We start from the raw sequence: 26,448 nt of genomic DNA, 5'->3' as shown, positions 1-26,448 counted from the left end.
CTGCCCCTTTGCAGTTCATCTCTCCCTCCACCCTGGCCCCAAGCAACCACTGATTTGCTTTCTATCATTAGAAATTAGTTTGCAAGTTCTATAGGTGTCCCATCCAAGTGAGGGTAGCCGTTACCAACATCTGGGTACTGAACACTTGAGTTGTGGCTGGTCTGATTTAAGGTATGCTGTAATTATAAAACTCACTAGACTTTGAAGATTTGCTATAAAAAATCATATAAATTGTCTCATTACTTTTTAATATTGAATATATGTTGAAATAATATACTGAACGTATTAGATTAAAAAATAATTATTAAAATTCATTTAACTTATTTCTTTTCACATGTTTAAAAGAGGGTACTAGAAAAATTTTAAATGACTTATGCGAGTTGTAGTATATTTCTACTTGACAACACTGTTCGAGAGCCTGGTTAATTCTTAATTCATCTTCAAAGTTTATTTATTTGAGTTTTCTTCAAACCTCCCTCAACTTTACAAACATGGCAACTTGTGCCTTCCCTTATCTTGCTTCTTACCATATTTTAGAGAAATCATGTGGATGTGTTTTGCATCTGTTTTCCTCAGTAGGCAAAACTCCTTCAGGGCAAGGCTACATTTTGTTCAACACTATCCTTTAGAACCTAGCTCAATGCCTGATACGTGGATGCAACTCAATACTATTTGTTGAACCAACTGTCAACTTTTATAATTAAAAGTTGAGAAGGCACTTTTTGCACAAAGGTGTTCACTAAAGCATTATTTATAGTTTTCAGAAACAAGCCACAATTAAATATAGCAAAAGGAGTTTGGATAAGTAATATGAGGTGTACCTATACAACAAACTATTAGGCAGCTATTAAGAATGATATTTGTTACCTCAACATAACAAAGATCATATATGAAAAGCCCAGAGCTATCACCGTACTCAATGGTGAAAGACTAACAACTTTCCCTCTAAGATTGGGAACAAGACAAGGATGCTTGCTTTTGCCACTTCTATTTAACATAGTACTAGAAGTTCTGGCCAGAGTGATTAAGCAAGAAAAAAGAAATAAAAGGCATCCAGATTGTAAAGGAAGAAACAAAACTGTCTCTGTTTGCAGATGACATGATCTTATATATAGAAAACCCTCAAGACTCCACAACAAAACTATTAGAACTAATAAATTCAGCAAAATTGCAGAATACAAAAATCAATACACAAAAATCAGTTGCATTTCTATATACTAATGATGAACAATGAAAGAAAATTAACAATTCCATTTAAAATAGCATCAAAAAGAATAAAATACTTAGAAATAAACTTGACCAAGGAAGTGAAAGACTTGTACACTGAAAACCACATAACTTTGCTAAAGAAAATTAAAGAAGATAAAAAGAAATGGAAACACATTCCATGCTCATGGATTCTAGTACTTACCATTGTTAAGATGTCCATACTTCCCAAAGCAATATACAGATTTAATGCAATCACTATCAAATTCCGAATGGCACTTTTTGCAGAAATAACAAAATCCATCCTAAAATTCATATGGAATCTCAAAGGATCCTAAATAATCAAAACAATCTTGAAAAAGAACACAGTTAGAGGTCTCATGCTTCCTGGTTTCAAAACTTCTTACAAAACCACAGTAATCAAAAAAGTGTTGTACTGGCATGAACTGACAAACATATAGACCAGTGGAATAGAATAGACAGCCCAGAAATAAATTCTAGCATAGGGGGCAGCCCTGTGGCCAAGTGGTTAAGTTAACTTGCTCTGCTTCAGAGGCCCATGGTTTCACCAGTTTGGATCCCAGGTGTGGACCTAACACTGCTCATCCAGCCATGCTGAGGCAGTGCCCCACAGAGCAGAGCCAGAAGGACCTACAACTAGAATATACAACTATGTACTGGGGGGCTTTGGGGAGAAGAAGAAGAAAAAAAAAAGGATTGGTAACATGTTAGCTCAGGTGCCAATCTCTAAGAAAAAAAAATTCTAGCATATATGGTCAAGTGATTTTCAACAAGGGTTCTGAGACCATTCAATGAGAGAAAGAAAAGTCTTTTCAACAAATGGTTTTGGGAAAAATGGATATCCACACTCAAAAGAATGAAGTTGGACACTTTCCTTATACTATATACAAAAATCAACTCAAAATAAATCAAAGACCTAAATGTAAGAGCTAAAACTATTTAACTCTTAGAAGAAAACGTGGGGGCACTCTTCATGATATTGGATTTGGCAATGATTTCTTGGATATGACATTAAAAGCACAGGCAATAAAAGTACAAATAGACAAATAGGACTACAACAAAATTAAAAACTTCTGTACATCAAAGGACATAATTAATAGAGTAAAAAGACAACTTTTGAAATGGGAGAAATACTTGCAAATCATATATTTGATGAGGGGCTAATATCCAGAATATATAAAGGACTCCTACAACTCAACAACAGCAAAAAATAAAGAACTGATACGAAAATGGGCAAAGGAGTTGAACAGATGTTTCTCCAAAGAAGATATACAAATAGACAGTAAGTATAGGAAAAGATGCTCAAAGTCACTAATCATTTGGGGAAATGCAACTTAAAGCCACAATGAGATACCACCTTACACTCAGTAGGATGGCTACTATTAAAAAAAGCAAACAGAAAATGTGTTGGCAAGAATATGAAAAAATTAGAACCCTTGTGCACTGTTGATGGGAATGGAAAATCGTGCCACTGCTATAAAAAACAGTATGGTGGTCCCTGAAAAAATTAAAAATCAAATTACCATCTGATCCAGCAATCCTACTTTGGGGTATATACCCAGAAGAATTCAAAGCAGGATCTGGAAGAGATATTTGCCTGCCCAAGTTCATAGCAGTCTTATCCATAATAGCCAAAATGTGAAAACAACCCATCAGATGAATGTCCATCAGACGAATAGATTAACAAAATATGGGATACACATAAAATGAAATATTATTTGCCCTTATAAAGGAATGAAGTTCTGATGCATGCTACAACATGGATGGATCTTGAGGACACTATTCTAAGTGAATAAGCCAGGTACCAAAAGACAAATATTGTATGATGTCTGTTACATGAGGTACTTAAACTTGAGGAGTTTAACTTAAACATGAGGAGTATAAACTTCATAGAGACAGAAAGCAGAATGGTGGTTGCCCGGGGCTGACAGGAGGAGGGAATGAAGAGCTGTTGTTAACAGGTATAGAGTTTCCGTTTTGTAAAATGAAGAGTTCTGAAGATCAGATGCACAACAGTGTGAATGCACTTAACACTCCTGAACTGTACACTTGAAAATGGCTAAGATGGTAAATTTTGTGTTATGTGTATTTTACCACCATTAAAAAAATTTTAATGGGGAAAGAATAACGTTTGTTAAGAATTGGTAATAATGTGGAAACATGTAAGGCAAAATGAGACAAAGCAGGATGAGAAATCATATGCAGAGTAGAACCCCAACTCTGTAACCAGGAGGGAAGACCAGAAGCAAAGACTTGAAGGAAATATACCAAAATGTTGACAACAGGGGGAGGATTAGGGTGATTTTTATTATTTCTAAAAACTTTCTATAGTTTCCAAGTTTTAACAGTGAATTTCTATTTTTTTTTTTACTGCAGGGGAAAACATTATTTTAAAAATTTGCTTCAATTTATTTTCTCCTTCAGGCTTGTTGCTGCCAGCCAACTAGGACGTGATTAAAGCTTTCATAAGTTTTTAATGGGAAGAGTAAAATTTGCCTCCAGGCCAAGACCTAGGAAGAGAAATTTCCCTTTGCACAGAAATTTCAGTTCTCATATATCAATAAATCTGACTCATTAAGTAGCTCCTTAGGCCCTGCCAGTCATCAAATAATCAGCCTATCAGGCAGTTCTGTAACTCCGGAAAGAGAAAAAGCCCCTATTTAAAATAACCCATTGATGAACTGAGTTCATTTCTGGGAGGGTGTGCTGACGGATAAGTCAGTTCATCAGGAGGTGGATATGGGGGAGGAAACATTTTTTCAATGAGAACCACAGCAATTCTCTACCTGAGGTATCTGATGGCGATTAAGGCTTTCCACCGAACAGGGCTGGCTAAGGAATCCAGGGGCTCGTCTCTGATGAAATCCTGCAACACAAACAAGGAGGTGAAGTGTCTCAGAAAGGATCAGGGGAGCTTCTAGATGCAGCTGCAACCTCATGGGACCGTTGGGTGTCCTATGGCAGAAATACGGCAGAGATATGTTCCTTGGGGCTGGCAAGTAGTTTAACTCATATTTTAAAAGAGAGCCTTGTACTCTTGGTAATGGACTTCTCAGGGCCTTGCCGGTGTCCTCTCTGCACACTCACCAGCATGTAACCCAGCAGGACCTCCTTGTAGGAAAACTTGAACCCTTGATCCTCAGCATCTTGGACAGCTATGCCAATCTCAGTGATACTTCTTGTGAAACTCATTTGCACATCCATGTCCTAAAGGAAAATGATTCATGGTGCAAGCCAAGGTCTTAGGCACCACAGCTGATTTTATAAACACTTGACCTAGGGTTGAAATCCGTGCCCAGATAGGAGCAAGAATCTCTGCTCCTTTTGCCATCTGTACCTGAGTCTAAGACGTAAGTTTCAGGGAAGTTGAAAAACAGAGGTCAATCTCCAACCACCTCCTCCCCTCATGGATGAGGTTTCTTTACAGCAACGGCTTTCAAACTTTTGTGACCATAAACCACAGTAGTAAACAGTCTACAGTTCCACCCAGTACTTACATGTGCAAAATATATATAATGTATAACTGAAATAAAAGTTTTGTGATACTTATCACTATATGCAATGTACTCTTCTACTTCCTTTTATTTCATTACAAAACATTTACTGGTTGTGATCTATTAGATCTGCTAAATTGATTTCATGGTCTACTGGTGGGTCACAACCTACAGTTCTAAAAACACTGCTCTAGTTTATAGCCTAACTTCCAAACCATCTGAAACCAAATACAGCTCCTTGTTCCGTCCTAGACTAGGCTCAGGGATCCTGGCTTCAGAATTGGATTACTTTGTTATAGACTGTGAACCTTTCCTCGGGAATCAAATCAAGAGGATATCTATGCTTACTCGCCTTCCAGGGAGCATGATTTATATTCAAATATATTTATATTCAAATATATGTATTCAAATATATTAAATAAATTGCATACCTTGTTCATCACAGACATGCCCAGGACCTGAAAAACCAAAGTGAAAACAGATACTAGAGCAGCAGTTAGAGTTCCCTCACCCCAACAGAAAGACCCATCCACTAGCCTGAAGGGCAACAGCGAAGCAGGACAAGGGGCGGGGCCGTCCGCTTCCTCCTCCATTTTCAAAGTGATACCTTGTACATTTGCAGATCCTTTCCCCCAAGTGAGTCATGACCAAGCTACAGAAGGCAGCATCAAAATGTCAAGGCTTTGGGTTTTCAGCCTTCACAGTCAGTTTCAAGAGGTTCTGCCAGACTTTGGTAAGAAAAAGGGAAAAGGCTCTTGGGGGAAAGAGCAGTGAAAAGTTACAAAATGAAAGTTAATAGGGCAGCTAACTTTGGAACTGAGAATACAGTCAGTTCTGCTGTAACACTTGTGTTGAAAATGCAAATCTGTTCCAAGGAAATCGATATAGGAGGGAACGCTTTGAGCGTATACTGAGTTTGTGTTTCTTATGCACCCTTTTTTCTGTGACAGCAAGAAGGTGCACCAGCAGAACTGAGTCACGTAGGAATACTCAAAGCGCACACACACGCAAGCACACACGCACGACTTCAGACATGTGTGTGTTATGAGCCACTCCCATCCAAATCTGGCCTTACAACTGTCCTTCAGATTTCAGGTAACCCTCCTTCCCGCCACCATCTCATAATAACTCACAATTTTCACAACTGACTTCAAGTGTTTTTCAAGAAAAAGTGCCACAATTTTTTATAGCATTTTTGTATTTCTTAATTAGTTTTTTAAAAATTGTTTTTAAAATTAGATTCCTGTCTTTTTAATATGTCATTGATGGGGTCTTTTGAAAGTTGTGCCTCTCACTTCGTTCCCCCATAATCTCTATGGTTTTCCTTGTACTATCTTATGCATTTCTTGTGTTATAGCAGAACTGACTGTACCTTGAAAGTATACATTCTTCTTTATTTAAAACATCTTTATCTCTTTCCTTTATTTTTATCATAATTTTTCTCAATGATGGACTAAAAATTAATGTAATGTAAAACATCTTTTTTAAATGATGTTTTTGGTTCTCATCAGTTCTTATTAAATTTTGGGTACATCGGAATCACCTTTCAAGGAGCGTGTTAAAAATACAAGTGATCCATCTCTGAAGATGGTGATTCATTAGGGCTCTCTATTTTTAATAGACTTTCCAGGTAATTCTCATGCAACTGAAGTGTGCAGGTCACTGCCCTCCCCTTTCCACTAACATATACTTAGATCTATGATATCGTGAGCTCCCTAGGATTCCATTCTTATCACATACACACGTGAACAAATGTCAAGAGCACAGATTTATCCAATAGTTGGTTTGAGGAGGGCACAGAAGAGGAGATAAGGGAGCGTCAGGTACAGTCCCTAGCATCAAGGTGCCGACAAGCTAATGAGGGAAGCAGATGTGCACGTAATCAATGAAAGCTCCGCAGACCTGGCTGTGGACAAGAATCATTCGTAAATCTTTTAAAAATAAAGATGTCAGACTCCACCCCAGACCTACTGAATCAACTTCCATAGAAAATGACTCTGGGAAGCTATACTTTACACTTGATCCCTAGGTGACTCTTAGGTGGCTAACTTGGTACTGTCAGCAAAATGGCTGAATTGACAATAGGTATAAAGCACTTTACTAAGGATACGAAAAGGTCCTATGGGAGACAGAAATGATCAGAGGAATTCCAACTCAATGCGGTGGTTCCAAGGCAGGGACGTTCTTGGCATGTCTGAGGAACATCAGGGATGCTCAGCGTGGCTGGGATGAGTGTGGAGGGGGAAAATAGCACAACATGAGGTGGATTGAGTAGATTGATATATGACGTATTTTATTCATTTAAAAACATAGATGTGGCACTTAGCATTTGTGAGGCACTGTTTTAGGTGGTTTATCAATATTACCACGTAAAAGGTTAAACAACTATTACAGGCAGACTATTACAGGGAAGTAACAAGTCAGCTGCCCTACGGTAGTGCAGGAATGATTATTTTCAGTTCAAAGGCGGTGAGACCACTATGGGTACAACTGATCTAGGAAGGCATCCTGGAGTGGGAAGACATGAACTGCCCGAGGTCTTAGGAAAGAAACAAACCACCTAACCCTGTTTCAGAATAAATTTCTCTGTTCCCGTATGTTCTCATTCTCCAAACATACCAGATCTTATCTTTCCTTTGGCCTGTATACTTTGAGCATGAAAATTTCCAAGAGCTGAGCCCCTCCAAGGTTTGGATACTCCAACCTGGAAAACGAGGCAGCCCTGTGTTGACCGTTACCTGAGAGCACTGGCCATAAAGAAACAGGACTTGGGATACAATGTCTTGGTCGAGCCTGGTGAGGAGTTGAGTCTTGGGAGCGTGGAGGGCCACCACTCCGTAGATCACCATGACGTCGGTCTTGGTCAGGCTCTTTTTCCCAGAAAAAATACCCTGAAGATGAGGAAAGAGAGATGAAAATTATGACTGAAGGAGTTTCCTTTTCGCTCACGTTTTTTCTTAATCCTATGGACCACTACCGAGATTAAGAAGTGGGACAGGGATGATTAAAATTAGTCTAAAACTGATGCTCTTGCTTGTCCAAATTGAAACACCTAGGATTGTGCTGTGGAGCTCTCCAGCTTTAACAGAGGTATCTGTGAGAAGCTTGAGTTAATTTTTACTTATTGAGTCCCTCTCCTTCAGGGAAGTAGAGTGTATGCAATGGAAAGGGTCCATGAGGCCCGAACAGCTGGCAGAGGGACAAACCTAGGCACACACAGGGTTCCTTAGGCCCTTCCAGGTCAGCATTAGTGACAGGAAATGGAGTCAACTTGTTATATAGCTGGTCATTCTACAGGGCCTGGGCTCAGACAGTTCTGACCTGGAATGAAGATCTGGGGGCAAGAATAAGCATAATACGGAGAAGGGATATTCATTGAGCGAATCGGTGTTCGTTCTTGCAACGACCTAGTGCTTTGGAGTGGAAGATTATTCTTTTTACCTTACATCGATTCATGAAAAACTTTTCCCGATCTTGGAATGTTTTAAGAACTTTTAAAACAATATCGAAGTGTTTCTCGGCACAGTAGCCTAAAATTGATGTTATTCCCTAAAATCAGAAAAGATATGAGATTTTGAGTTTTACTGGGCAACAAATATTTATTGAGCACCTATTGTGTGTCAGGCACTCTTCTAGGTGCCGGGGAGACAATAGTGAACAGAACACACTGACTCCCTGTCCTTGTGGAGTGTACAACCTTGTGGAGTGGGTGACAGTGACATTAAGTAAACCCATCAATTCAGTAAACATGTAAATATATGTTAGAATGTTACATACTGATAAGTGCTATGGAGATAAGAAAAGAGAATAGAGACTGCAGGTTTGGGGGAGCTTGCAGAGAAGGCCTCATTAACAGGTAACATTTAGCAGAGCCCTGAAATAAGTGAGGGAATGAGCTATTGGACTATCTGGGAAGAACAGTTCCAAACTGTGAGAAGGTGAGTGCAAAGGCCCTGAGGTACATCAAGGGAGACCAAGTGAATGATCAAGGAGAAGAGCAGTGCAAGATGAGGTCAGAGAGGAGGTAGGGGTTGGTTTGAGTGGGGCCCTTTAGACTGCATTCAAGATTTTGTATTTTTTTTCTTAGATTGGTGGAAAGCCCAGGGCTGTTTTTTGAGCTAGAGTTGACTGACATTTACAAAGGATCACTCTGCTGCTAAAGCTTTGTTATATCTTAAGTGGTTAAGTTTTTGAACACTGGTAGCTCCTGTTGCACTCTCTAAGGTTATCTTCTCCTTACCCACATTGTCCCCTCTCCAATTCTCTAGGCCCAGGCTGATTTCACCACAGTACCTACATGGCAGTTTGTTCATGAAACCTGTTAAATTTCACTTGGTTGCATAACCCCGCTAGAGTCACTGTGAGAACTCAGGGACTAGACCATTGTCACCAAGGTCTCAAACAGCACTGTTCTTGGTCCTTGGATGTCAGGCCACACATCCTCCATCACCAGAAGATGCCTGGAAGAATTCCTTAAAGGCTTCTGGCCTGACATCGCTGTGCTCCTTGGTCATGGCTTAAGATACAAACCTGTCTGTATCTTTTATCCTCTTTGTGCTCCCGCCTCATAATGCTCTGTGTTTCTCCTCTCTCAACTCATCTTCCTAACTTCTTGTCTCCTTCCCCAACTTTTCCACTCTGTGATCTGTGTCCCATTGTCGTTCTGTCATTTAAGTCTGGGAAAACCCAAGCCCTGGATAAATTTGACTCTCTAATTTACTGATCACCTGTCCCCACACCTGGTCTTCTGGATGCTGCTAGAGAACAAGTGACACCACAGAGACAATCAGTAGCAGTAGAAGATGATTTCAACCCCAACTGGGCACTCAAATCTGCATACTTTCCCTTGGTCTTATTTCTCTCTCCAGTTTCTCACAGTTGCATTCTTAACCTTAAATTTCCTCCCCTGAAACTTCTCACTCAGCCCTCTCCAGGAATAGGAGCTTCGAGAAGCCTTCTATTTTCCCTTATTTCACTTTGGAGGCACCTGAGGAATACAGATAGTATGTTGTGGAGCCAAGATTTGAGTCCAGCTAGTCTGATGCCAGAATCTGGGCTCCGGCGTTATGTGAGCCATGCTTAGGAGACGGAAAGTCAATGGGCTCATGAGATTAAGAAAGTTGTGTATTAACACCTTACCCACCTAGAAGTCATTTACTAAGTGACTCAGTGTGGGGGACACACTCGAGAACTTGAAGTGAAGTTAAATGAAAAAGGAATTTGAAAAACTCAAATGGAAGTCACAAAGTTTGTGAAACCCTCAGACCTTGAATGAGAGTCTGATTGTGTGCTCATATCTAAAATAAACGTTCTTTGTTTCCTATCCTATAGCAGAAGTAAAAGGGCAACTTGGATGGGGAAAGTGGTGTTAGAAACACCAAGAGCAATAAATGACAAGTGAATATTTGACAAGAAAAAGAAGGAACAATAGCCATACAAGAGCAGTTTCAAAACTTCAGTAAGTTTAGTGGTTTCCGGACATTTACTATTGGAGAAAGAACCCTAAACACCTCATAATTTCTGAGGAGAGTATGTAACACAACACATTAAATAAAATAATTTATTTTATACTAGGCAGTCTTTATTAGCCTGAGGAGTTTTCTTTTTCGTTTTTTTTCAAATATACATCTTCTCTCTCCTCCACATTCACATGTCCTCTCCAGTCTAGGCTAGGATGGGGAATAGGTAAAAGGGCTTTGCCAAAGCTCTCCAGGTTCCACTTATATTCACTCTAGGTTGAAAACCAATGGTATTATAAGATTACCTTTCGCTTGTAAATTCAATGATTTTGATGTTTATGATCATACTCTTAAGTTATAAAGCCAATGCCAAAATATATTAAAGATGCTCATGTTGAGTAAGAAGGATTGAAATTCATTTTTCAATATTTTCACAAACCTGGTTAAATAATGGAGTATCAATATTTAAACAGGAAAGTGTCGTTTTCCTGAAAACTTCTGTTGGACTATTCTGAATGTATTTGTGGATAATTTTGAATAAGCGAGACACTATCATAAGAACTGTCAGAGGTTTTCTGGGTGGAATGAATTCTCTTTGTCCTAAGAGGAAATTGAGAGAAAGGAGTCCCACCTGTCGTTGGTCTCCCAGTTGGTTGGGAGAAATCAGAAATTCCCTAATCTGTGAGCTTACAAAGTCTGTATCTTGGCAGGATGCTAAGGTGGTTCCCAAGGCTTTCCAAAGGAATCTCTGGAAAACAAAAGACAAGCACCAGAATGTTAAAGACTGGAAAGCAAGACTCTAATGAAAAGTGGAGAGTTAAAACAGTCATCCAAAGGAAAGAAATTGGGGTGACTTAATGACTGCTTAATAACCGTGCACTTCAAGTATCATTTCTTCTTGAAAGTGTCCTGTCCCCCAGGCTCTGTCCTTTACCTGTGCCCTCCTCTTCACACCTCCATGGTTGTGCCCCGCCATTGCAATGCCTTTCATTCCCTCTTGTAATTTATTACTTTCTTGTTTGTCTCTATGCTCAGAATTTCAGTCCTTGGTAGCAGATGGTCTTATTGATTATCTCCAGTATATAGTCACTGGTAGCAAATAAATGCTTATTGAATAAACATGCTCAATGAAAATAGGGTTATTTTGAAGATGCCATCATATATTCTCAACCTCCAAAGTATATCAACTTAGTTTATGGTTTAGGAGATTTAACCTATAACAGTTTTGAAAATAATACTTTGTGCACTCTACTGTTCTCTCTCTCCCAGGAGTAGAGAAAGTGGTCCAGAAGTGCTGTCAGAAAGGAGTTAAGGGTGAAGAAAAGTCACATCTGAACTGATGCATACACATCATGTCTTTAGTAAGGAACTCTCAGTAAATCGGGGAGGGAAAGCACCCAGTGGGCGAACATTGGTGAGAGAGAATGTGTGGAATCATTGTGTGGCTTCCATCTCCCTGAGAGGAGGTAAGAATATCAAATTCGTCATGCTAACCTTGTCCTGGTTACTTCTGCAGTGTCAGGATGGAGAAAAAGCAAGTAGGTAGACATGGTTTCCACTTATCTTTCATTAGAAGTCATGCAAGGTTTAGAGGCATGACAAGGGGAAGGGGTAGCCCAGCTGTGGCTTATGTTTGACCACCACAACACATGCCTGGATGTAAATATGTATATGTGCATCTATACAGCTATATAATACCAGATTGGCAACTTTTTATTTAGAATGCCCTTCTTGTCACATACAGGAGAGAAAACTGGCCAGTTGGAGGTCCACTCCAAGGACTTGGCAGACCTCAAAGGATGGAGCTATTGAGTGGTCATTATTGATTAGAAGGGATCTATGGCACAGGAAGAAAAGAAAACCTAGTAGTAACAGATGGAGCTCAATTAGTACCTTTAGGAGCAATTGTACAGATCAGCCTGACTTGGGGTAAGAGGGAGACATGAGGTGATAATACAGGTGGATCAACTACCAGAGTGACAGTGGCCTTGATCAGAGTGACAATCTGACACTTCTCTTGGTTGTCCAGGCAAGAGGTTCCTTTAATAATGGAATGACAATGAGGAAACTGATTACAACACTGGAGTAAAGTTAAGGCCAAAGCTGCTAGAGTCTATTTACCTCCAGCTTGGAAGAAGGATAGGGAAGAGTCTGGAAAAGTCTTGCACTGTGAAAAAAATTGATGTAATGAAGGGGAAAATGTGACTTGTGTGTAAAGGGTTAGCCTCAGTGCCTCTCAGTACTGCTGACCTGTTGCTTCTCTGCTGAATTTGGACAGATTCAGCATGTAGTGCATTCTTGCTTTGGGGCTTGGCAAGGAATCCCAGAAATCAGGAACTCAGAACTGAGAAAAAATGTGGTCAATTGCAAAAGTAGCCACAACCTTTCTACCCCACTGCTATCCAAGCCTTTTTGATATGTAGCTCCTTCCATCAAGAAGAATGTATTCCTCCATTCCTAGAATCTGGGCTGGCCTTGTGACATGCTTTGGCTGAAAGAATGTGGCAGAAGTGATGGTGTGCCTATTCTGAGCCTAGACCTCAAGAGATCTTGCCACCACCATGCGAGCAAGCCTGGGCTAGCCTGCTGGAGGATGAGAGACTGAAAAGAACAGAAAAAAACTGTCCTAGTTAAGGTCATCCCAGACCAGCCAATCCCTAGTGTACCCCAGTGAAACGAGTTGAGATCATAAGACTGCCCAGCTTAGCTCAGCCCAAATTGCTAACCTACAAAATTGTAAGCTAAATAAGTGGATATTATTTTAAGCCACTAGGGGTGGTTTGTTATGCAGCTAAAGCTCATTGGTACATTCTTACTTTTCTGGTGTTAAGTGTAATGGTTGAGAGCTCATTGCTTGAATTGCTCTGCCTACCCATGCCACCATTATCCTGGACTAATCTTATGGGTCTGGAAGCTGTGGAATGAATGGTATTACATGAGATGCACAAGGCTTGTTCACGTATAATAAGATGTGTCTGCAGGCTTGATAGACCAGTTTGGAGAATCAGTACTCTGTGTAAAATCGAGTCAATCAGTGGGGGGAATTTTGAAAATTACATATGAGAGTTGTAAATTGATAATAAAGAAGTTGTGGGAAGAGACACTTCATACTAGAACTGATGAGTTAGGAAATGTTTTTCCTGGAAAAAAAATTAGGAATGATATAACCATAAGGATAACTATGACCTACTTTTATCAGGCATGTGCCTTGTGTCAGGCACTTCGCCTCATTGCACCCTCATAACACTACAACTCTCAGTGATGAGTATAATTTCCATTTTATTGGAAAGTATATTGAGGCTCCAGAGAGGGTAAGTAATTTACCTAAAGCTACATAGCCCTAAGTAGAAGAAACTGGATTCAAACTCCCTTTGGAATGGATGGCTACAATGTGGAAGGTTAGGTAGAGACCACTTGGAGGCAGAGGAATGAAAGAACTAGCCTTCAAGCATTCTTTTAGCTCTAAGATTTTGTTAAACTGTAGTAGATTGTTTCTCCTAGCCAACCCACAAGATTGGCCCAGTGGAAACGAAGACATAAGCTGACATTAAACCAGTGCTATGCCAGGGACTACTATTTGCCTTCCAGTACCCATCATTCTTCCTTCTCTAGAAGAGAACCCCTGAATTTTAGTCAGGCATGTATTTATCTCAAAGGCACTATATTTCGCAGTTTTCCTTGCAGACAGATGCAGCCTCGTGAGTAACTTTTGGTCAAATGTAAGGCGAAGAGAAGGTAACATTTTTCTGATGACTCCTCCCTCCTTTTGGTTGCAGTACAGACAAGGTGGAACTTGAGCAGCCATTTTAGATCATAACGTAGAAGCTGAGATTCCTTAGCTGAAAAACCAACCTTCTCAACGGAGGTGTTGCCGTAACTGCCCATTTGCTGGCTGAAATCCCGACTCAGTTGAACGGTCCAGGCTACGTCACTGATTTTCCATAAAGATTCTTTGAGCAACTATTGTAGGAAGTGAAAATTAGATATGAAAGTGACTGTTTAATGCGCTTTCTTGGTAATTTTTTGTTATCTTTTAAAAGTATAAATATCTACTAAATGGATTATTCCTTTTCCCATAAAAATATTGGTTACCTTGGAACTCTTCCTCTTAGTTTATTTTAAAAGCCATATTTTGCAATGTCCCTAATTCTTGTTAAGAATAAGATACACAGGGCATGGAAGTAATTCCATGTAAGCACCTTTTTTTTTCCTTTTGAGCAAAAATTACTGAAAGACTTAAAATAGAAACTAATCCAATCTGAAACTTAAATTGAAGTTAACATTTTTCAAGTTTTAAGTGGATTTGCAAAAACTCCATTTGTCAATGTTAGCTTGTTTTATTACATACTAAGAAAAAGGGGACATTTTTGGAATAAAGAATTAAACGTCTTGAAGAATCAATTAGCTGCACAGGGACATTTTGCTAACTTCAACTCTAGTAACTAAATATTCCTGGTTTCACCAATTGTTCTGAGCTAAGGCCACAATTAGTCATCTGAACCCATGTCCTTCTTCGTTGAACAATGCATAAAAAGGTGTTTTTGTCTTTTTGGAGGACAAAATCTATTGCTATTTCTAAAATTTATTATTTCTCCTGTATTTTCCGTACTTTAAGCTTAGAAGAGGATACTTCATGTCAAAGCCAATGAAAAGATTTGTATGCATTTTCTTATTGGGAACTCATTCAGTGGGTCTTTTGAAGAGAAGAAATTAAATAACCTTGGAAGTTTAGGGGAAGAAGGCACATGCAAACAGCTTTGGAAAAAGAAGTCAAGAAGTACACTTAAGATTGGAAAAGGAAAAGGAACTGTTCTCAAGGCTTCCCTCTAGAGAAAGGACCTTCTTTACTAGTAAGAACACTTATTGAAAAATGGTAGGGGCTGGTCCCGTGGCCGAGTGGTTAAGTTCGCGCACTCCGCTGCAGGTGGCCCAGTGTTTCACTGGTTCAAATCCTGGGCCCGGACATGGCACTGCTCATCAAACCACGCAGAGGCAGCGTCCCACATGCCACAACTAGAAGGACCCACAACAAAGAATATACAACTATGTACCGGGGCGGGGGGGCTTGGGGAGAAAAAGGAAAAAAATTTAAAAAATCTTAAAAAAAAATAAAATAAAAATGGTAGCAGGGGAAAATGAGGCAGAAATTTTGAGAGAGAGAGGAGGAGATAAAAGAAGCATGCATATAAGAGGAGAGGTGGATCCTAAAATTAAGGACCAAGGAGAGTAGAGCAGTCACTTTCAAACCCCATATTGGATAAGAATTACTTGTGCAAGTCTTTAAAACATATCAATTCTCAGGTACCCCTTCCAGAGATTCTGATTCTGGAAGAGGTGGTGATGGGAGATGAAGGTGCTCTATAGAGGTCACTGAAAACTGACATTTTTAAGAAGCCATAGTTAACTCCTATGTAAGTAGCTTATGAACTGAAACCCTGCTAGATGAAAGGCTACCTGCCCGTGGGCTCCTGAAATCAAACTCTTCTTTGTAAAGCCAATGTCCAACTCCTGTCTGCAATTTACCATTTTGGGGGCTTTGGCATCGTCTGTGGCACTGTTTAGTTGTAAAGGTCCAAAAAGTTTATGGATGAGAGAAGAAGATTCTTTTCTGGAGAAGGGGTACACCGTGGCCCTTTGGGTTTTAGAAATCAGGAAAAAGACAGTGAGAGGCAGATAGAGAAGGAAACAGAGCTGTATTTAGGAGCATGGAAGTGGAAACTATGTTAATCTCTGTTTCTTTATGTGGATGGTAAAAGAATGCAATTGCAAGGAGAAGAAAAAACCCTAAAAATTGGAGAAGATTTCAGAAAGACATAGAGAAAAATATTAGTAAGTGAAATATGCAAAACTGTCATCAAACTCCTTATCAAATTGAAAACTAAAGATTGTTGTTCAAATTGTAGCAATTTAAAGAGCATAATTCTTATGTGATCATTTCTAACGTTCTAGTCCTTTCCTCAAGAAAAGGAAATGTTATTTACTACCCTTGGGAATCTAGTTCTTTTAGTGAAGACGGGTAACTTTAGGTGATTTCGTCACCCCTGTCATCAACAATTAGTCTAGGAGCCACCCTTACCTGGAGCAGCATGGTTTCCCAGAGCACGATACTAGCGTTCTTTCCTAGAAATAGAAATTGATGCAATAATTGCAAAAAAAAATCAAGATGCCATTTCTCCCTTGCCAGGCCCCCCACTGGATGCTGGAGTACCATTTCAAGCTTTCTCCTTACACAGGATGGTTATTTCAGAGGAAATTGACTGTATTTCCAACTTTAAAGTGCTAGCCAGGTGGACAGAGGGTCTGCAATCCACGAAAACATCTAGACTTTTTGTGAATTTCAACAGTAATTACTGAAATGATCACATTTTCATATCTAACGTGACTGAATAATAACTTTTTAGAAGAATGCCAAAAAAGAGTTTCTCTAAATACATGAAAAAGATCAGAACAAAAGTAAAAGTTCCTGCTAAGTATGTTACCCACCAGGTCCTCTCGTAGGACAAGTATTTGGTAGAGAAATAGAACATACAGAGTAAAGGAAAAAAACATAGCTGTCTCCCTTGCATATCAAGTTCATTGTTTTTATTGCCTAAAATGAATAATAATGACTTTAGACACAGAAGTGGTGCCTCATTTCTTCATGTTCTTGCCCCCTTGAATAAAGACCTGATCCCACTCCCTTGTACCTTCCAGAGGCTGCAGGAGCTCAGGTATGCGTGTTTTCCATAGGTCTACCAATTTGGGGTGAATGATCTCAGGCAGTGTCTTCAAAAGTCCTATTGCACCAGCCCCACATAATTTCCCTAAACTGGCGAGCATAGATATTACCTGAAGGATGGAAGAGAAAATGCTCATCAACTTCAGGGATATTTAAAAGGCCCACCTACCCTTTCCTTTTTACCATTGTCTTAGATTCCTTCGCATTCTACATTAGATAATCTTTTAACAAATCATCACAGCCTATTCTTACTTATTCTAGAGCAAAGGTAAAACTCTCCAATTTTCTTCTGAGGATAAAGGTTAAAAAGTATATGGAAGCCATCAACCAAAATTAAGTGGAAGGTACCAACACTTAGACATATTTATTAATGAAATAAGGGTATTTGAAAATAGGGCTTAAGTAAATGATACATACGGGGTCAAAAGAAGAGAGGGAAATCTAAATGATAAATGTGAAATTTGTTTGACTGGCACTTAAGGATCAAAGTTAGTCTATGCTTAAGATCATAAATAAAATTTAACAAGCTTTTCAGAGTGAGAAGATAATCTTGTCAATAATAAATCTTCATGAGTGTCATTAGTATAGCAGAACATTTGTTATGCCATTTTCATGTTTCTTTTGGTTTGGAGTATCCATGTAATTTTTATTAGCATTTATTTGGAACTGAATTATCTATATTGACTTAAATTTATCCCACATTGGCTTTTCATCACTCACTCACCAGAAGTCTGGCCAGCAGCTGTTGTGGTGAAGGAAGTTTCACTAGAAAGACAAAGCAATTTTCATTATTGTTGTGAGGGCTAAAAAATCCAGATTGGGGTTGGGTATATGATCAAAGCATTGTTGCCTTTCTGGAAATGAGTCTCTCAAGAGAGAAATATTTCGCTTTGTTTTGTTTTTTGTTTTCTTCTTCCCCCAAAGCCTCCCAGTACATAATTGTGTATTCTAGTTCTAGGTCCTTCTAGTTGTGCTACGTGGGACGCCGCCTCAGCATGGCTTGATGAGTGGCACTAGGTCCACGCCCGGGAACCTGGGCCAAAACCCTGGGCTGCCGAAGCAGAGCATGCAGACTTAACCACTGGCCCACAGGGCTGGCCCCTGCTTCGTTTTTGAATGTACAAACCAGCTCCTGTGGAGATGACAAGTGCTGTTGACTCCTTGGCATTATTCTTCTTCCTCTCCTCTGCCATAATCAGAATTCTGATAATATTAAACAAGTATTCCAGAGTTCCTGTATATTCTGCAGGTACTACGAAAGTCAGCATTCTTGGCCATAGTACCTGTGGAAAACACAGGGCCAGATGCAAGGATTGCTCATTCTTTTCCATTATTTCTCCTTGGTCCTCACTGTGTGTTTTCCTTCAGTTTAGAAAATTTTCTCTTGTTTGTTACTATTTTACTCTTCGGGCCAAATCAAAGTGAAATCATTAAAAAAGACCTCTGCATAGCACATTCATTTTCAGGTGCTGGTTGGAGTAAGTGTTGGTCAGTGTTTCCCCAGGGGGTTGTTGCTGGTATTTAGGGCAGGACAGTTCTTCATTGTGAGGAACTGTTCTAGACATGGCAGGAAGTCTAGCAACCCTGGGCCCCACTTACCAAGTGCCTGTAAACCCCTTGTCAGTGTGACAACTCAAAATGCCCCATATATTTACACGAACTCCAAGACTGGAATGGGACTACCCAAGTGAGAATGACTGGAAATGGACAGCGGATGGGCTGCTGTTACGCTCTGTGCTTCAGACACTAATCTTTTTTTTTTTTTTTTTTTAAGATTGGCACCTGAGCTAACATCTGTTGCCAATCCTCTTTTTCTTCTTCTTCCTCTTCTTCTCCCCAAGGCCCCCACTCCCAGTACATAGTTGTGTATTCTAGCTGCAGGTCCTTCTGGTTGTTCTATGGGGGACACTGCCTCAGTATGGCATGATGAGTGGTGCCATGTCTGCGCCCGGGATCCAAACTGGTGAAACTCAGGGCCGCTGAAGTGGAACGTGCAAACTTAACCACTTGGCCACGGGGCCAGCCCTTCAGACGCTAATCTTATTGCTCTGGAGCCCTGGAATGTCTAGTTTCTATAGTCAGTATGTTTCACATCCCCTGGAAAACTCCCTTGTCCTAATGGAAACCTAGGTGTCAACATGAACTCTTCCTTTTGTCTTGTTGTCTATATTTAATCACCAAGCTTAGTCCTTTTTTCACTGTAAGATCTCTCATGCCCTTCCATATTTTCCTTCCTACTATTATGATCCTACTCCAGTTCCTATGAGTTCCATCTGGTGTCATTTATAGTCTCTTTGCTTTTAGCCTACCCCTACGTCAGTCCAATGGTTTCCTGCAATTATCATTTTAAATGTTTAGCCTTTCCTTAAAATTTTCAATGACTCATCAAGCACAAGGTAAGAATTTGTCTCTTCAGAGTCTGGCCCTAGACTACTTTTTCATTATTGACTGCTAGTTCAGGATTTCTCAAACCTTAGTATGCATCAGAAATGTTGGAAGTTATTTGCATTCAGATTCATGGGCCGCAGGCCAGATATGCTGATTTAGTATGTCCAGCATACAGCCTGGAAATCTGCATTTTAAATAAATATTGCAGATAATCCAAGAACCACAGTTTAAAATATCCTAGACAGAACTTCTGATCCATTTAAATTGGTATGTTGATTGTCTCCTGGCTGTGCCATGTATCTCTGGCCACTAAATCCTCTCTCGGGTGGTTTTGCTTAAGGAAAATATAGACTCCAAGGCTCTTTCTCTTGAGGTTCAGATTGCATTAGGTCTCAAGTGAGGTCTGGAAATGTGTGCTTTTAACACTTTTCCAGATGAATGGGGAAAGTTTAGCATTCACTGCATTAGAATCACCACTCGCTACTTAACAATATGTCCAGGTATGTTAGGGAAAGAAGAGAAATAATATATCAAGGTGCTCATAAACTGTCATTTGCTATCCAGATAGAAGAGATTATTTAATTAATTAGTTCAACACCAGTTTTTGAGGAACTACTGTGTGCTGGGCACTGAGCATCACAATACACTTCCTCTAGTCAGAGTATAAAAAGCTGGTGACATGTGGACTATGAACTCATGTCTTTACTCCTAAATGGGCAGAGCTTTAGAAAGGTAATCAAAGTAACTTTAAGTGGTGACAAAAGACCAATTACCTGTGGCATTCCAATGACCAATGGGTCTAGGGTTTTCAAGACCTCGAGGCTTGTTTCTCGGACAGATTTCTCTCCCTTTTCATCCTCATGGGAGTTAGGTTTTGTTAGTTTCTCCTTTAAGAAAGATGAAACAGGTGACTTGTTAGTAATCCCTCCTGTTGGTCCCCTCTGACCTTACTTGGATGTGTTGTCAGACTCTGGGGTGGAGGACACAGTCACTCAACTGCAGGGGTTCATGGAACCCAGTGATCTTGGTCTCCAGTGTCTAATCCCTATTTTAAAGTGCTCCTTGGAGGAATAGGGTAGGAAAAACATCCCTGGCTAAAGCAGAAAAGCAAAAATTGTGAGGATCCTTGAATCACAGATATTCCCTCTCTGCCTTAGGCCTTTACTATTTTCTCTGGGGCAAAATTTTCAAATATCCTGCTTCCTAGTGGAGTGGACTGTAATTTCCATTGTGGCAAACTTGCTAAGATCATTGAAATCTTACACGCCTGCTTTTCAGGCTATTCACCCAAAGGAAGCCAGCTCCAGTGCAGCAAGTATTGGTGTCTTTTATTTTCTGTAAGCAATTCATTTTCTCCGCCCCTCTCCAAACCACCCCAAACCTTTGGGGCCAGGTTGCCTCCTCCATGTGGAAAACTGTGGTTTAACCTACCTTCTGTTTATAAGTTAGAAGTGATATCAGTGAAAGGGAGCTAAGAATACCAGAGGCTGAAAAAATTTATCAATAAAAATGATAAGACTGAAATGTAATTTCTCAATTAGTTATTGAATGTAACCCCAGCCATTTCTTTTGAAACTCAGTTGAGTCAACTGCACTTGTCACCATGCAGCACTTAAAACTGTTCCCTCTTCCTACCAGATTCCTGTTGGACACTGCAAACTGGGAGAAGACATAATCAATCAGTGGCCATCCTTCTCGGGCTTCAATGTAGCATTTTTCACACATGGTTTGAATGAGAAGGAGGGTGGAAGTCCTTACCTAGAGTAAGAAAAATGCATTCACAACATATTAGTATGTTGGGCAGAGTGGAAATTTAGCTTATCTTATCCTTTAACCTTCATGGACCATTTAGTAGGAACCTTGTCAAAAAAGAGTACAAATTGAAAGATGTTACTATAATAGATGAGTCAGGAAGCAGTCTCTAGGTTATGAGTTAAGGGTCACCGAAAAGAGTCTCTTTAACCAAAATCTTTCTCCCTAGCTTCCAAGATGTATCCTCTATTACTGTATGTTATGAAATATTGGTAACTTTGGGCCAAAACACTGCATCACTTTTAAAATCCTCAATCAAAGATAGTGCATTGAAATAAAGTTTCACAATCCCTTATCCACAAATTCAAAACCCAGACAACTCTGCAAATTTGTATTTTGCCTCTTAAATTTGGTGCCAACTCATTAGTGGCAAAATCCGAACTGAACTATTTCAAAGCTATTTGTAGTCTTTACTTATTCTATGCAGTGTAGATATGCATATATTTTCTTGCAGAAATATTAATGGGTCTGATTGTGGGCTACTGTCACAATAATATTTTTCTAAAATCTGAAAAATTGTGACTTCTGAGATATATCTGGCCCTAAGGATTGGAATAAGGGGTTATAAATCTGTTATAAGTTTTTAATAATTTGGCTTCAATTGGTTTATTGTATTGCTTCCCTGGAGGGTAGAAAGATCACATCTAACACCTTAGAGAATGAGTCTTTTAATGGAGGGTAGGAAGAAAAAAATAATTTTGAAGAGGGAGGCAGGACTTCATGGTGGCAATCAGTAATTAGCATAAAGGCACCCAGTAGTCCCCTTAAGTGAGAAAAAAGAGGTACACCTTCTCTCTGTTTTTGCCTAGGAGCTGGCCTTCCTTAAAGTTTCTGTACTCTTTTATTCTACCTGAAAATCTTCTATGAATTCTTCGATTGGATTGGCCAGTTACTGGGTCAAGTTTTTACATGTAATCACTGTATTGTTTATTGTGTAGTTTTTGTTATTTTAAACAGGGTCACTGGTGACCAAAGCATCTTAGGGAAATCTTCTCCCCTTCATTGGCTTCTTTGTAGGACTTTGATCCAAATAAAATATGGTTTCTATACAAAAAATACAACAATTGTTATTTTCTTGTTTGTTCTGGCATAAGTTCTATGCCTTTCCTAACGTGGAATACGTTAATCAAAAGTCAGGAAATGCTGAGCACTTTATTATGTGTAAGGCTTGTTCTAGGTGCTCTTTGGTTGGAAAATAGGATGACAATACTCAGAACAAGTTTTAGGGGTTAGTATTTTTCGGAGGAGGATATATTATCTTTATAATTAACAATTAATTTTTAAACTATTCGAAGAGCATGACATAGTGATGCTCTGGGCAAAGTTGTTTTTTCTACTGAGAACCCCTTGAACTGAATGTACTTTGGAATGTTGCCTTGATATAGGTTTTTTGGGGGAGAAACATGAAGTTATTTTAAAAATAGAGGTGATCACTGAGTTCCTTGTAAAGCAATCTCATAAGCAGATCCTTAAATAGTCAAAACCATTTCATTTATTCCTAAATCTATCATCAACCAAATAAAAGTCCCCATTCATTCTCTTACTTTTATACTGTGGTCACTCATGACGACTTTGACTGTTCTTTCAACTGAAGTCATGTGATCCCTCAAATTGGGCTCTGAAAGACAGAGGGAGTGGTTGAGAGGCCCGATTCAGTAGGGGTACTGTATGTTCTAGGATTGATGAAAACTGGTTAGAGTTATGGTGCATAATTGCCAAGTCTCTTGTCCTTAACGTTTTATGTTTATTCAATTCCCTCCTACCCTTTTCTTTTCCAACTGTTTAAAGATGCTGATTGCTTTCTTTGCTCTCTATTACATTTCGTTTCATCTTGTTTAAAATGTTAGATTCCAAAGTGGATTCAATGCATGATGCCCAGTGGATCAGTTTTAAATTTCATGAGACTATTTCATATTTCTTGTCTGCTGATTCTTCAGTAAACCCCAATGCTAACTGAATTTTAATAATTAGAGCAAAATAATGTAAAATTTTAATAATGTAGAGCAAAAATGAATTCTCATATTTTCTTAAATCCAAGATATCATCAATTTTATGAGGTATTATCATTTTATTATTTTATATCACATCAAAAAAGAAAAAACTATAGTGGCTGATAATCATTAAAGATGCCATCAGTTGTAAGATGCATTCCAATGTCATGAAAATATGAGCTTCTTGGAATTAACAAAATGTAAGAATTCATTAAATTCTGCTCTTTTCTGAAGATATTAATCTTTAAAATATTGTGCATTCCTCTCACCACCTCTTTATTAGGCCATTAACCAGCTTACTAGATCTTCTAACTTCTAAATTCAATTCTCAAATATTCTACTTGTGCTTCTCAACTGGGTGCATCCATAAATATCATGAAAGAAGGGAGGTAACTGAAAATGCCTGTTTAAAAGTAGTAGAGTGTAGATGACTGAGAAGACAGAACTTCACTTGGATTCGATGTTCTATAAATATCTCAAAGACATAGGACAGGATTAGAGAGTGCACAGACTTCAGTGTGCTTCTTGGTACAAAATAAACCACTCCAGCTTTATCCCTATCACTTACCGTCTGCATTGATAGTTGATCTTAACAAAGTCAAGATTCCCATTCGAATGGCTTCATTATTACTTCTCATCTGTTCATCAAAAAATTCCATCAGGTCTGCAGGATTGGAATGGGCTGCAGGTTTAAGAAATATTGGGGTCATAGAACTCATTTTCACCTTAGGTAAAATACTTGTGAATAGGAAGAAGGTAATTCTGTGAGGATTGTCAACGTCACTCTTCATTTGGTCATTAGATTTTATTATGTCTGTGTTTCTTCAGTATTGTAGAATTAATGAAGCAGTTTGATCAGTAAGAGAGCTTTCTATACCTGGGCTCACTTCTGTTCATATTTGTGAACGTGACTTTATTTGGAAATGAGGTTCTTTGCAGAAGGACTCAAGTTAAGATGAGGTCACTAAGGTGGGCCCTAATTTAATACGACTGGTTTCTTTATAAGAAAAGAAGAGGAGACACAGGGAGAACACCTTGTGAACACATACTGGAGTGATGCTTCACTGGCTGTGGAGCTAGAGAGCTACAGAGGTGGAGCAGGAATCAGGGAAGAGTGAGGAAAGGCCTGGCTGGAGCAGAGCAGTTTGGGTTGCAAGTTGTCAGAGGTAAAGCGAAGTAGTTAAATAGGCTGGGGCATAGAGAAGTGGAAAGTATAGAAATAGAGGGGTCAGTTAGGAGAGAACCAGAGCATAATAGAAGGGCATGTAATGAAGTAGTAGAAATGACATATTTTGGGGAGGGTGGAGGTGTGGGAGGTGTAAGATTGCTCTTGTCCCTTGTCCTCTGGGACTATGTTGGAACACAGTTTTGTATCCTGATCCTGGGACTTCAGTGGCTCCTCTACAATCTGTCTCAGGTATTCTAACCAGATGATGGGTAGGACTGTGATGTGATAGCAAGAAGAAAAGGGAGAGAGTGAAGGAGAGAGAGAAAGATAAGGAATAGATATGAAGAAATGACCAGAGAGGAAAAACGGTGATTTTGAGTTTGACACAATTTCAAAAAATCTCAGATACCAAGTAAAAACCATTTCCTATCTTTAGGCTTACCAACTCATTCTGGTTTGCCTGGAAATAAACCCATCCATATATGGTCAATTAATTTTTAAGGAAGAAGCCAAGAACATACAATGGGGAAATGATAGTCTCTTCAATAAATGTGTTGGGAAAAGTGGACAGCTACATGCAAAAGAACGAAACTGGACTCCTATGCTACCCCATATACAAAAATCAAAGCAAAATGGATTAAAGACTTGAACATAAGACCTGAAACCGTGAAACTCCTAGAAGAAAACATAGAGTAAGCTCCTTAACATTGGTCTTGGCAATGATTTTTTGGATTTGACGCCAAAAGTATGGGCAAAAACAAACAAGTGGGACTACATCAAACTAAAAAACTACTGCTCAACAAAGGAAACCATCAACACAATGAAAAGGCAGCCTACGGAATGGGAAAAAAAATATTTGCCAGCCATATATCCGATAAGGGGTTAATATCCAAAATATGCCTGGGACTTTTCTGGTTTTAGAATCTGAATTTCCATCTCCCTGGAAATTCTTTAGTCTCAAGCAAACCAGGATGATTGGTCACTTCATCTATTATGCTCCTCTTGGGAACGTGTAGGATAGGGACAGGCATAGAATACTGTGAGCCAAAGAAACATTTTGAGGGCGTATGTGTGAAAGTAACTAATGGACACTTTGCACACCCTTCATCGTTATCATCATCACCACTCGGAGACATTTTTATTACAAAGCATCTGGATGCTGGGTCCTACCTAGAATGAGAAAACAGCTTGAAGCTTCAATTTCATTTTCCTTTACTGGATGTTCTGGAACTCTGCAGACCTGAATGAATGAGGAGGAAAAATCAGGTGTGTAGATGTTAAAACTGGTGAAAATGAAACAATCAGATTTGACAGCACAGTCTTCTTACCTGGTGGAGTAAATTGGTAAAGATGGCTCTCCTCAAGCCCTTTGGAAGGTCAACATCATAAAGAACTGCCGCAGTCAATATTTGCTTTAGACTCTAGAACGGAAGCTCTCAAAGGTTATTTTGAGGCTGCCCATGAAGCAGCAGCACCTGATATGGAAGGCAAATATGTTTTGGGAAGAGAGCAAACCCCTAACCTTCCTGCAGTTACCAGTTTGCTTTGGTGATTCTGGCTCCACCACCTTGTTCAGTGCCTCAGGAGCTTGAAAAGAAAATTCTCAATCCCTTTCTGGAGTTTCCCTCATCCAGCTATGCCAACTTCTTCGTTCTTTACCGCATATTCCCCAAGAGGTATTTAAATTCAGCTGCCCAAACAGATACTTAAGTTCTTAGGCCCTCTTGAAACTTAATATCCTCTGGGATGGTTGCCAGTCAACTCTTTGAAATCAGTTCCTTTAGGGTGTGGCTCTTACCTGAGTGACATGGAAATCAGTCTCTTTGTCTTTGTATTGGTTCAGGAGCCAGGGTACCTGGCCCAGGGCATATTCACAGAGGTCTTCCCGATGGAGCAGCAGGCTCACTGTGGGGCCGTGAGCCTTAATGATGGCCAAAGTCTGCAGAGGCAGCAGACAAATACCATTTCTAATACTTCATTATGCTTTGGTACATTTCTCAGAAGAACAGGAGCTTTAGATACCCCCCAAAACTTTCCTCATTGCTTTCAATCAGGACAGATTTCTTCAAACAACTTTAGACAATGTTTAGGTTAAGATCATGGTATGAGGCAGAATTTATATCTGTATCTACGTCTATATCTATGTCGATACTCATTTCAATATTTGCCCCTCTCTCCTATTTCTTTAACC

The 26,448-nt window shown here is 39.4% G+C and overlaps 1 protein-coding gene across 1 annotated transcript in view; it reads right to left on the bottom strand.

The window, feature by feature from the left end:
* Positions 1–26,448, bottom strand: part of MROH2B (maestro heat like repeat family member 2B) — a 56,368-nt gene that overhangs the window by 18,954 nt on the left and 10,966 nt on the right. The window contains exons 7-24 of the mRNA XM_070519708.1: positions 26,056–26,196; positions 25,586–25,678; positions 25,428–25,497; positions 23,658–23,771; positions 22,643–22,716; positions 20,922–21,044; positions 20,060–20,173; positions 18,025–18,181; positions 17,623–17,663; positions 16,867–17,008; positions 16,257–16,300; positions 14,033–14,140; positions 10,812–10,928; positions 8,163–8,270; positions 7,460–7,612; positions 5,153–5,179; positions 4,315–4,434; positions 4,014–4,093 (exon numbers count right to left, since the gene is read on the bottom strand). Coding sequence (XP_070375809.1) covers positions 4,014–4,093; positions 4,315–4,434; positions 5,153–5,179; positions 7,460–7,612; positions 8,163–8,270; positions 10,812–10,928; positions 14,033–14,140; positions 16,257–16,300; positions 16,867–17,008; positions 17,623–17,663; positions 18,025–18,181; positions 20,060–20,173; positions 20,922–21,044; positions 22,643–22,716; positions 23,658–23,771; positions 25,428–25,497; positions 25,586–25,678; positions 26,056–26,196 — 1,826 coding nt within the window. The remainder of the gene's footprint in view (positions 1–4,013; positions 4,094–4,314; positions 4,435–5,152; positions 5,180–7,459; positions 7,613–8,162; positions 8,271–10,811; positions 10,929–14,032; positions 14,141–16,256; positions 16,301–16,866; positions 17,009–17,622; positions 17,664–18,024; positions 18,182–20,059; positions 20,174–20,921; positions 21,045–22,642; positions 22,717–23,657; positions 23,772–25,427; positions 25,498–25,585; positions 25,679–26,055; positions 26,197–26,448) is intronic.

Source organism: Equus asinus, chromosome 10 (genome assembly GCF_041296235.1).
Source record: "Equus asinus isolate D_3611 breed Donkey chromosome 10, EquAss-T2T_v2, whole genome shotgun sequence".
Taxonomy (NCBI): Eukaryota; Metazoa; Chordata; class Mammalia; order Perissodactyla; family Equidae; genus Equus; species Equus asinus.
This window is presented reverse-complemented; position numbering and strand designations above follow the sequence as displayed.